The sequence below is a fragment of the Convolutriloba macropyga genome, chromosome 10 (assembly GCF_964194025.1).
Source record: "Convolutriloba macropyga chromosome 10, txConMacr16.3, whole genome shotgun sequence".
Taxonomy (NCBI): Eukaryota; Metazoa; Xenacoelomorpha; order Acoela; family Convolutidae; genus Convolutriloba; species Convolutriloba macropyga.
The window spans coordinates 30,220,950-30,234,082 of record NC_134477.1 but is presented as its reverse complement, the minus strand read 5'-3'; the positions used below and the strand labels follow the sequence as shown (position 1 = coordinate 30,234,082).

Sequence of the window (13,133 nt, the reverse complement as noted above, 5' to 3'; positions counted from 1 at the left end):
GCCTCTATATAAAAAAACTGCTGTTTGAGTGTCTACGAAGCTAAAAAAAGAAATTGTCTAATCTTTCTGTTTATACATAACGCTTTTTTTGTAAAATAACTCCATAGGTATCCAAAACTCAATATTTTTGAGATGAATCTTTTTGGAAATTCTCTGTCTGTTACTTTTCTTTAAAGCATAATGAAACAGTGGTGCGTTTTATGAGTTGAGCTCAAGGTTTCTATGGCTCCGACAAATTTTTTCAAAATTTTTTTTAGACTTATTGAGATTCTCAAGAATTTGATTTTGTTTTTGCATGTTTATGGTCAAGTCTAAATAAACAAACTTCTATTTGATTGTCTAGGGAAATAATAAAGGAATTATGTAACATTTCTGGTTGTACATAATGCTTTGTTTGTAATATAACCTCATAGGTACCCCAAATTCAATATTTTTTGAGATGATTTCTTTTGGAAAAAGTAAATCTTTAGCTAAAAATTGGAACAGTTTTCTTGTTACAGTGCAGAATTGTTGATAATTAAATCTCAGTTATCAACAGCAGAGATTTCGAAGCATTTATTCAGTTAAAAGCCTATGTTGGCGACAACAGTGTTGGCTTAAGAATCTTCTTTTCTGCCTGTATTAATGATTAATCTGTAGTCTTTTGACTTAGTCACAGTAATCACAAGTACAATTGTCTTTCTTAGTGGTAACCAGTCAAATATTTTGTAATTTTTTAAGAAAATATTTTACGGTTGTTTTTTATAACGGTTTTTGAAGTCTGGTTTCAAAAAAGATAATGGTTTTTAGCGATTTACCAATTTTAATCCTATTTTCGCAATCTTTAAGCGTAGTCCCAATAATGAAAGAAGTCTTTTTTCAATTGAATTATAATACAGTATTAGTTGTTGTTTTTTTGTTTAAATAATTGTTTTTTTGACTTTGATGCGACGACTTTTCATAGACGTTTAATTCATTATTTTTTTATTGCCCAGTTTTTTAGGTTCTTTTTTGCTGTCTTGTCCCATATTAATCGCAACCTAATGAAAAATTGCATATCACATTAATGGCTTTGAAATAGGTGGCAATTGATCGGATTCAATATATTTGGTGAATAGGTTTTGATCTTATACGCTTCGACACTGTCTGCTCGCAAAGCAAAATTGACTTTTTGATTTTTCCCTGAATTTGTTCTTCTTTATAGTTGTATGACAATCGGGATAATAGCAGGTCTCATTGATTTTGCAATGAAGGTATAAGTGAAGCCATTGAATGATTTCAGCTGATAGCTATTTGCTTTCATGACTTTGAATTTGTTAATTATTCTCAATAAAGACAGTTCCCATATTTTTTTCTGGTAAACTTGAAGTCAATCGATTTAGTTTATTGTTCATCTGATGCTCTTTTGACTTTTTCATAAGTTTGATTCTAAAATGATTGGCATTGAGTTTTGGTCCTAAGTAGTGCTTGTCGATTTTATTTGGTTTGTTGTTTGTCTTGTTGGTTCAGCCCCTTAATGGCAGTTATCATCGGCTCTCAAATAATTAGTTTTTTCTTATTGGTTAGATCTTAAAGCGATTTTTTAATTCGATAAACCAATTATTTTAAGGCAATGAGTGATTTTTGAACGTTTTCCATCTCTTCCTCTTTTGGTGCACATTTAAGTCGAAAATGTGGGTGAGCGGGGTCGGAACAATATGCAGGGACGCGAAATACCGAATCTCTTTTTTCTTGTAAACTTAAAAGTGACGTAGATTTCATCAACAGTATAGTTTAAATAACACAGTTGATACTACTCTAGACATATCTTGACTAATTTTGGCAGTTTACTAAAGTTGATGTTGTAGCTATCTTGACAGGGTATTGTGGCTATCTTAGGTTAATTCTGGAAATTAGAAACCTTAGGAAGGCCGCAGTACGGTTCCTGGAGAACTTAATACAGATAATACACGGTGCCGTTCTGCAACCTTTGTAAATTTTGCTATGTTAGGGCAACCTGGGTTGTATCAAAACTGATTTGGTTTTTTAATTGTCTGGTTTCGTTCCAATTAATTATTGCTCTTTCCGCTTGATGATACTGGATTGTACTCATTTATCTGCTTAGCAGATGCAAATTTCATTTTACAAAGTTCGGTTAATACATATATTGCATTGAACTTTGTGATATCTTGAAAATGTTATAAATTGCTTTCCGCTTGTACTAATGAGAAATTTTGGATGATGCTGCGATGACAATTGGGTTTTGTGCTTCGAGCTCTTCAAATTGTACTCATTTTCGAAAATTTTATATAACGTCATCTTCATTTTTTTATCACTGTTGATTGAATATATCTGCAGTTATAAGCTCTATCGAGCTTGGAGTTTTCTAAGGGTACTTCTATTAGGTAAATGCACAGGTTCAAAAGTGAGCCAGAATGCCCTTCAAAGGGGAATTTGAAAGGAGGTGAGACAATTTTGATCACGACGCGCGTGATTGACGAGCAGCTTTTAAAGTCATTTCCGGCTTCCGGACTTCAAACTGTGACTAATGATCTATTTAGACAAGAAGAGAGACAAATGGTAAGTACACAGGCACACTGATTCACTTAGTGGAACGAACAATTTTTAATATTATTACTTTACCTCTACAAGAACAGAGAAATTTTGCCCTGATTGCGATTTCACTTCTTCAAATACTTTTCCACTTTTATAGTTGCGTTTACTTTGTAGCTATTACTTTCACTAATTGACACAAATTAATCTATTTGTCCTAGCGTTTGAAAATTAGAGTTCAAATTCTCATAAATTCAAACCAAAAAGAATTCGACGCTGAGTTAATCTTTGTGTTCTGTTATTTGTAATTTAAAATTGAAATACTAGTTATCAAATAGTAGATTTTTATCTTTTGAAAAATTTTAAAACCGGATTGAATTTTCTTCTCTTTGATCCAGATGCACAATTCAACAGAACCACGCGCTCAATCGGTATATTTTTGGTGATTTTTTAGTTCCTTTATATAGCTTATCTGGATCGTAAAAATGAGAGAAGTTTCAATCAGAAAACAATGAGGATTGTTAGAAAATTGTATTTTCTATATAATTTACATCCTGAGGTCAGAATCTACCTTTTACTTTTTCGACAAAAAATGGATCAATTATATTCTGAAATCGTATCCTTCCCAGAGTTTGGTGGCAGAGCAAATTAGAGCTGAGTCGGTCTAGAGACTTTCTGTTTTTTAAGCTCGCCAGTACTCTGTTCATGTCATAATTTACACTGGCCAGTCTTGACTTTTGAGTAAAATTTAGTGCATGAGAAATAATATGTTCAGCTTAAATCCCACAAACAATGTTTGCTTTTATATGCGACACAAACTCCCGCGTAGTTACTTGTAACATGTAAGTTACGTAACAACTCATGTCTACTACGCTAAATTGGCTTTGCGCCAATTGCCTACACACTAGCTTATGTATAAAAAGTGTCTATACTACTATGGTAATTACCAGTTATAAGATCCAAAAACATCAATTTCTTCTGTTCAGACTAAGTGTTGAGGTATGAGTAAATTTCAGACTATACAGGAAAAGTTTATAGCCTGGGCAAACGCAATGATTTCAATATAATCATAATGAATAAAAAATGCACATAAAGAAAACTAAAATAGTCTGGCGATTCATTGCTTCAGAACTGAACTAAGTTTCTACGCTTAAAATGTGCTGGTTCTGCGCTGAAATTTAATGTGATTCAAGTCTGAGCTATCTATTAGCTTCCTATTTTGAATGAGCTAAAAAATATTCTCTACGAAACATTTCAGAGACCCAAAAACAATTTGGAGCCCTTGTTGGCAAAATGAATGCAATTATGATTTTTTCCCCAATTGACTCATATTAAGAGACGTGAAAACCAATTTTTTAAGTCATGTCATACGGCAGTGGACAGAAAATCAAAAGTAACAGCGGCCAGAGTACCCCAAATTTTCGGACTGTTTTGTATTATCCCGTCTAATTGCTAAGGACTCAAGTCAGTTTTTTTTTTAATTTTTCAAGTATCCTAACATTTTTTTCTCTTAATGAATATTTATCTTCATTTTTCCTCCGATGAATAAAAAGAATTGAACTTAGGTGAAAACGAAAACAAACCTAAAGCCAGAATGATCAATTTTAGATCATCCAATGGATTAGTTGAACAGAAGCTAAATGAAAATAGGATGTCTCCCAATTTTTAATCACATTCTGACAGTCTGAGGCTCAAACAGTCTGAAGAACAATTTTCCCTGTTTAAAAAGTTACCTCAAACATGCGCTGAGGAAAACAAATAGTGGCTAAATGCATAGAAATAATATATATTTATTTCTAATAATCTAATATATAAATAATTTTGAATAATTTCTAATAAAATATTTCTAATAATCTAAGTAAATTGAAAATTTACTTTGCAAAAATTGCTGTTCTTCACTTTTTAAATTATTTTGCTGTCCACGGATGTCACAATTAATCAGAGCATACTAAAAAGATTCAAAATTAAACTATTTTCTACAAAAGTTAAAACTTTAATTTAAAAAAAACGCAATTATATTCAATTATTAAAAGCTGTTCCACTCTCTACGTTGTATGTGACGTCTCAATTTATGGAAAATGTTTAAACCATTTCCTGAGATGAAAACCTGAAAAACAAGTAAAATGAGAAGTTTAGATTAGCCTTCGTTTTTGTATTTTTTCTACATCAATTTTTATGCGCTTTTCTAGCCTGCCTACGAAACAAAAATTTACTCTAATTACTGCGTACGATCACAGTTATAACTGTTATGATCATTTTCATTACCTTTTCCAACGCCAGAATTTGCGAGATAGAATACTGTGAGACCTTTTTTTAATTTCTCCAATATTTCAGATTTAAGAAAAAACTCATCAAATCCTTCCTTGTTTTTCAAGCTTAAGTTTCTTTTTATAATATATAATGCTACATAAGTTGTTTTCTGTGCAAAGTAAGAATCATTCAAGAGTACAACACATGATAAGGAAAATGAAAAACTCATTTAGAAATGCTAAGGAAGCGACAGATGTACACACACACACACACACACACACACACACACACACACACACACACACACACACACACACACACACACACACACACACACACACACACACACACACACACACACACACACACACACACACACACACACACACACACACACACACACACACACACACACACATACACACACACACATACACACACACAAACACACACATACACACACACACACACACATATATATATATATATATATATATATATATATATATATAGGCGAATGCTAGTCAAATTTAATATTTTGTTTTTGTCCATCGATGTTTTTTTTGCACAACATATTTAGGCAGCTTAATTCACCTATGTAAAATCAGGCACACTTTTGTCAATCTACCTATCAATTAATGGTCATGTTTTTGGTTATTTTTGTTCAGTTCACTTTTCACGTTCACTTAATTATGACACCAGAGCATCAGAAGTGAATCTGTTGCGAAGATGATCTATGCAATCTGAGAATCAATTATAAAGTTTTCGGTAAATATTTTAATGTCAAAAGCTACCCCTGCATTGCAAGATGTGGCTCCTTAACACTTTCTAGAGATTTAATTTCTAACATATCTTATTTAAATCGGAAGATGATATTTTGAACATTTTAAATTGTTTGTTGTGGAAGGAGTTTTGACACTTAATTTTTTTTATTGTTCCAAAAATTTTGGTGTTGTTTCTGTAAACATAATTATCTTGTTTACAAAATATTTTGTCTCTCTGTCGAGATTTAACGGGTTTTTTTTTGTGTAGAATCAGTAACTTGCAAGCTTTAATTGATTTCATTTAGTTTTTTCAAAAACTGTGTTTTCTTAAATATTTGTTGTATAATTGTTTATTCTTCCCAATTGAAAAATTTACCGCCTTCAAATTTAGCAGCTTCAAAAATTTAGCAAACGTCAGAAAATTCTTAGCGGATACCAGTACTTTTGTGACCAAAAATTATCTGCTTTTCTGTGACCAATATTTATATGACTAGTCATTTATCTGACTTGTAATCTGACTACTAAACCTATCTGACTTGTCATTATCAATAAAATTTTATGAAAACTCGTAGTATCAAAGCCAGAAAACCAGTATTCAAACAATAAAACAGCAACTAACATTACATTAAAAGTAATTTGGAAAACAATGTGACCTTTCTCTTTAATGACAATACGCTAAAAGGTTGATGAAACAAGATTGAAGGTTGCAAATATAGATACCATTTTTTTTCGAAAACGATTTGTAAGACCATAAAACATAAAAACTGTAAGCTTTTAACCAAAAAATGGTTAATACTTTACCTTTTTAGTGCATAGGAACCCCATTTTTAAAATCATTCTGATATGTATCTAAGATTAAGAATGTCAAAGTATTGTAAAAAATATTCAGCGCCCCATCACAATCTGAATAATTTTTAACTTTTAAAATTCGAAATCAAGACCAAAATTGGTCTAGCTCTTGCTTCATCCCCCTCAAAATAGAAAAATATCTTATAATAACGAAACAGCTATGTTCACCAAAAAGAAAAACTCAGTATATCAAAAATAAATGATATTGGATACTTATCAAGTTATAATGTCAAAAAAAAGTTATTTGTCAACTAAAAGCGTCAAAAGTTTCTTTAATAGCTCTACAGACACCAAAAAGGAGATTTAATTCATTAGACAAAGTCATAAGACTATAAAAAGAACAAATCTCAAGAAATCATTTAAAACTTACAAAAAATATATTTTGGAGCAAAAAAACAGAAGTTTCACTAACAAAACAAAATTTTGATTCATTGGGCCATACTGGAACGTTAGAGGACTTCCTATTAATTGAATTTTTAAATTAAAAAAGTCTTTCATGTAACTGGGATGAAAAAAATCAATAAAATGTATTTCAATAAGGACAGACCCAAAATAAAATCCGTAAACTTTTTGGTAGCAAAATTCAACAATGCTACCAAATCGTGCCTAACCATCCTTGAGCGGCTGTAAAAAAACGCAATTGTTCTGAAATATTGCGTAAGATTTTTTCGGCAAACAGAAATCCTAATATATAAAAAAATAAGCATTTTTCATAAATAGCAATTTCAGTTAGCGAAAGACTAACTGAAAAAGCAAGATTTCAGAAAAGCAAGATTGTGTCAGCTTTTTTTGCCTAACCCATCGTTTAAACTGGACAAAGTGGGCCAAATAGACATATTTGATGCCATTATTTATGAAAAAAGGAAAAAATTCTTTTAGAAAAATTTGCATAAACAATTTGTTCAAAATTTTCACCAACTCTGTTTTATCTTTAAACGTAGAATCAATGAGACTATCGTTAATTATTTTATCATGTTTTAGCAAAAACTGATCAAAATTTAAGCAAAATTAAGAAAAATGTGAACAAAACAACGGAAGTTAGGCTAACGCTCACACATATTTAAAACTCCGTGACTCCTCGGAAAAAGCGAAATTCAAAAATTATTTTCAAATTCAAACTCTACGCTTGACACGCTATCTAATGATACCACTCAAAATCCTCTACGATGAATATGATTGGCGAAAATTGACTGAACAAAAAAACCCGTTGAGTATATAGTTCCTCCTCCCATGAAAGTGGGTCGGAACAATGAGTTCTATTTTGTCAAGTCGAACTTGAACTCATTTGAGGTTCAAAATTTAATGTATAGCTCTCGCGTATTTATCATAATGACTTTGGAATTTAGATCCCCAAATATAGCATTTTGAACGTTAAAAGATCGTTTTTAACCTGTCAAGAAAGCTCAACAGAAAGAAGCAGTTTTTCAAATCAGTTAGAGAAAGAAATCCAAAATATGAATTAGATTTTCAGATCAGATGAAAAATCAGTTTCTCGTGATAGATAAACTTAGAAGTCATTTTTTAAATTTTGCCCCGTTTTTTAATGCTAACATATCTTTTTCATTAGAAATCGAATTTTAATTTAAATTATCTTCAAATTATAATATTAAAAAAGTTTTCTCAACTTACTCATCTATTTTTTTGAAATCTAAACTATTGAAAAAAAGTGTTTAGTATTGTCTAATCATTACTGAACACCTTAACTTTGTTTACTTTGTTCACAGATCATTCATTGGATACATTCTGTTTGTTCTTAGAGCAACAATAACAACAGTAACAAAACGATCGCTCTTCAAATCTTTGTTAAAGAATATATCCCTTTCCACACAATAAAAAGAACTCTTTGAAGTTCTGTTTGCCTTGAAGGTTTTATTTTCAACAACCCCACTTATGTTAATTCATAACAATGGCCTGAATACATTTTAATGTATATTCTTATATTTTTACGTAACAAATATCACAGTATTACATAAATGTTTTCAGTGCTTCACCACTATCGGTGAACTTTCATCTCAATTTCCGGTCTTTCATCCCGAGCAGGTGTGAAATGGTCCAAATTTTTCGCCAAGTTTTACGGCCCATATTAAGTTTTCATATCCTCATCAAAGCGCTCAAAACGCACGATATGTTCCCAGAAAAAAAGTGGGTCGCATTTTGATATGAATAATAATTTCTGTTCTATATTATCTTGGTAGTTTTTGATATATCGAGCTCAAACTTGGAAACGGAAACTTAAAAGAAGCTGTGATCGTCACTGTATAAATAATTTTAGTATTGTTATACAATTTAACTCACAGCGAATAACATCAATTCTTTGACTGAGTAAATCAATTGGTTTGAATTAACGTATAAAACTTATTATAAGTCTTTGAATTTTTGTCAAATTCTGTTTCTCAATTCTTTGTTAATCCTTTTTAAACAATTTCAATAGAGCATAAGGAAAAGATTGAAAGATTGGTTTTAACTACAAAACGAACCTTTACGCCATTCAAATAGTACTGCGTCATTAATTAAGGAAAAACAAATGTTTGGAGATTCAAAATTATCTGAAAAATTGAAAACAAGAGCATTTAAAGATCATTTGATCTATTGATCTTGTAATATCATTAACTGAGCTGATCTTTTGTCCTGATTTTCCTTTAAGTATCTTTAATTTCCGCTCATTTGTAATCATATTACCACACATCCGCACTCTTAAAAGGGTTTCACGTGCAAGCTTCACATGTTTGAACAATTCTACCCCATCTACAAACCCGCCGCAAATTACTTCCCGATTTTTGAAATTCCCAAAACGCCCCCGCAAAGAAATATTCATTTGATGTTGGTTTTTAAACCCACGATATAATTTGGAATCGAGTGTCTAATTAATCAAATATTCTTCTTACTGAGAAGTTGAGTATTATTCATTGCTATTGTTTTCAAATTGTTGATTGCACAGAAATCAGCACTAATGCTTTATGTTGAAGTGAAACAGGTAAGTTTTATCTAACTGTAGTGCCTTAATTAACTCGGTAGAGTACCATGGAACTGGGAAAACGTTATATCTTGAAATATAGTACGCATAGATACGAATCACCACTTTTAACCAAAAACTCTTTTTAGCATAATTTATCATCAATTGTATTTTTTAAGAGCGGAAGCTGTTTATGAACGCGGTTTCTTTTTGTTTATAACAAGGTTGCAAAATTATGCTGAGTTGTTTTTCGGTTAGTTGTTCTTTTTTAGCTATATGTATACTGTGTTCTATATGATTGCATGAAGGTAGTCTAATCAGTGAGAGGGAATCGAATTGCTCATGCTTAATAAAATCCTAACAATTGACACAGAAAGATGTTGGATACAATTAAAGCAATTGCTCCTTTCCTTCAACACCAATGAGACACAATTTTAACCTCGCTCCCTTTTTTAGCCTAGAAAAACAGACAAAAGGTATCGTTGTTTCCGCGCTTATTGGCTCAAGAAATTCCTATCGCGTTTAAAACAAATTCTTATTGTGATTTTGACGGTTTGATTTGTTTAATTCCGCTTGCTCTGTTGAAAACTGCCGCCCTGTTTCGTCCGAAAATGTCACAGTATGGTTAGTTACATTTTCTTAATTTAATTGTATAAACTTAAGGTCAGATTGATCAAAATCAATGTTAGACAAGATTCTTGGTAATATGCTTTTGCACATATTCCACCCTCATCTCATTCACAAATTTCTGAAAATAACGTTTTTTTGCAACTTTTATAGATTGAAAGTGGTAAGATAGATTAAACAACTGATATAAAATATGGTAGAAGCTTAAGAAATCAACACCAAAAAACTATATTAATATTAAAAAACTTTTTAAAAAAATTGTGAAAGTCACATTCCATCAGTTTATTGTTAAAATTTCAAGATCAAAGCACGTTCTTCAACATTTCTTAAAAGTTGGCATTGATAGCGGCAAAAAACAGGGGGTTAAGCAAAAAAATGATGAGATTGAACGGAAGGCTGGAAGTATATGAAAACCTCCCTTTTTTATGCCACAAGAATTTCAAGGTATAAATACAGAAAAAAAATCAAACAAATACATAATTTCCGACAATTTTTTCCTAGTGTTGAAACTAAAAACCTAGGTGCTCGTTTCTGTAATGAAAACAATTGACAGAACTCCGTTCAGTAATGCCTGAAAAACTGTTTATAGTAACAAATGAAAATAACGGTGTCCTGTTTTTTCACCCCTATTCTTTTAATCCCCTATATTTTAACCCCGATTTTTAAACTCTTTATTATTTAACCCCTCAATTATTTAACCCCTATATAGCTTCAGCCCAATTTTAAGCTTGCTATAATTGAGGATAAATAGGCCTCAATCGATTCTGCTTAGTCTAATTAATAGAGATAAAAATCGGGGTGACACGATTCAGGTGTGAATATACTTTTCACACTTAAATCATTTCACCCCGATTTTAATTGGTAAATTTATATTCGTGGATCATTATTATCAGGGACATAAGGCAAACAGCTCAATAGTTTACAGCAAAGCTATAACAATTAGCGAATTAGTTATCTCATCAATCCCTAATGGGGTAATTAAAGGCAATTGAAAAGTGAATGGAACTCATTATTTCTGGTTTAATTGCATTTTAAAATCAGCATGATAGCTGCTGACTTCAAATTTACTATTTCTTCCAAAAAACAAATGAATTGAAAACGATTGGAAACTTTAAATTATCGCTCAAAAACTTTCGTCAATTTTACAAACTTCATGTATATAATTTCGATATTGCTCATGCTTGTTTGTATGCCATCCTTTCAACCTAATAGGAAAAAACGTACAATCGATTACTTGATGCCTCATAAACCTTTGCCCCAGGTTCTGAGACCGACAAGGCTTTCTTATATTTTCAATTTGCCCCCACCAATTCCTTCCAAAAACACCATCTAGCTTCCATTTTATCGGGCTGCCATTTGTAATTAAACCAAAATTTGGATAGGAAAATTGGAGAACTTGGATTTAAAAAATTGTTGTCAGAAGAACTTGAACTGGCCCTGGCGCTTAAAATGATCCCGGCCCTAGCTTTTGAAAAAAGAAGAAATAGAAAAACCTTTGAACTCGTTGTCGTGGAAATAACTAATGTTGCGGATCAACAGCATTTAGGTAGCTTTGTCTATGAGGAAATAGACAAATTAAGATTATATTTCCACTCAATTTATATCTAGTGTCCAATTTTGAACTGTCCTCCTGCTGTTTCCCCGACGAAGACGAACCCAGAATCGAAATGACGCTGTTGTAACTAAAAAAGAAGTTTGAGAGCTTGAAAAGAAAAGTGCAGAGATCGATGGAGATTTCAAGTGAGGAAACTGATATCAATTTTTTCAAGGCTATTGCTAGCTAGACTTAGTTGTATTTTTAAAATTTTATTGTGTTTGTGATTTCGTGTTAATTTAAATTTGAAATCCATCTCAAAGTTTTTGAGTTCATGCCCTCCTTGCTTCCTCAAAGAGTTACATCGAATCCTCATATCGCTACTCTTAAGGAATTTGATCCCGGGCGTTAACTTTATGATGGCACGTCTATTTGGGAAAACAGTTTTGCAACATTTAGATATGCAACTTTCACAGCATTGCTGCTAACAAAAATATCAATATGAATTTCATTGAAAATTTTGTTAAACCCGCTGCTGCTGAACTTCGTTTCGAATTGCTAAGTTATGTCTGCTCAGAAGGTAGGTTTTAAATATTAGCTTATATTCTGTCATTTGAGAAGTACCAGTTCTTCTCTCTTCTAGACTAGGAGTTGATTCAAATCAAATTGCAACATAAAAGAAATTACAGTTGTCAAGTGTTCTTTTTCAATCAAAGTGACGACTCCAAAAAGCAATCTCGTCATTGTTCTTCAATTTTGAGCAAACGCAAGCTGTTGAATGCCGCACTCTTGAAGATCAAAAGTTTTTGTGTTGTTTAAGTCCTTTGAAATTTAGCTTTGCTATTTGTACTTTTTAGATTCGGAAATAGATAAAAAAAAATTCGGCATAAAACCAAATCTCAGGTGAAAGAGTTGCGGGGTTAAATGAGTGTGCGCTGATTATATACGCAACTAAATTATAGGGGCTAAATAAATCGGAGTGAAAAGAAGTAGAACCATAAAAAACAAGTCAGCATCAAAAATTTTTTCAGGCTGCCAATCTATGAGCTGAACCTAGCTTAATGACAAAACCCCTCGCTCTGCTACATTTTCCTAGTTACCTGTTGCTTGTTACAAATTTTTAATACCAAACAGTTCAATACATGAACGTTATTTGTTTTGATATGACGTTCTGCAACTGCTTTCAGGTTTATGGCGTAATTATTTTTACTCAGTGCAATTTCTTTATCTTCTTAAAATTCCTGGGAAAGACCCTGAAAAAATTTGCGCTTTAAAAGATTTTAGGTCTGTCATTAGTTGCATGAGGTTATTGTGAACCAGAATACTCTCTCAAAAAGATAATTAAATGGAATAAATGAAACATAGGAAGACACTCCTTGCTTAAAATATTCGGTTTACCGAAATCAAGAAATATTTCTCCTTTCAGTAGACATTTTCTTCTGAATAAAACTTATGAATGCAAAAAGTTTGTATGAATGTGATCAACAATAGTATCCAGCATCACGCAGTTTATCAAACGCAGTTAAAAATGCTCAAAAATAATGAAAAATATAAGAAAATTGAACCAAAAATTAATAAAACATAATCAGTCAACTCTTCAAAGAGTACTTTAATTTAAAGACACCATCCTATACAAATGTAAGGT

General features: G+C 31.7%; 2 protein-coding genes across 7 annotated transcripts in view; both read left to right on the top strand.

The window, feature by feature from the left end:
* The window catches only part of LOC142347860 (putative E3 ubiquitin-protein ligase DTX2), a 346,790-nt gene that overhangs the window by 152,724 nt on the left and 180,933 nt on the right, over positions 1 to 13,133 (top strand). The gene's annotated exons all lie outside the window — the stretch shown is intronic.
* The window catches only part of LOC142347857 (uncharacterized), a 151,503-nt gene that overhangs the window by 72,674 nt on the left and 65,696 nt on the right, over positions 1 to 13,133 (top strand). Inside the window, exon 1 of one of the 4 annotated variants that reach the window (XM_075398993.1) lies at positions 2,895 to 2,942. The exons of 1 other annotated variant lie outside the window; for it this stretch is intronic. In XM_075398993.1, the coding sequence (XP_075255108.1) occupies positions 2,910 to 2,942 (33 nt within the window). In that variant the 5' untranslated portion in view covers positions 2,895 to 2,909. Of the gene's footprint in view, positions 1 to 2,894; positions 2,943 to 9,200; positions 9,349 to 9,749; positions 9,952 to 13,133 lie in introns of those variants that run through there. 2 more of the 4 variants (XM_075398994.1, XM_075398995.1) reach the window with 2 other exon arrangements.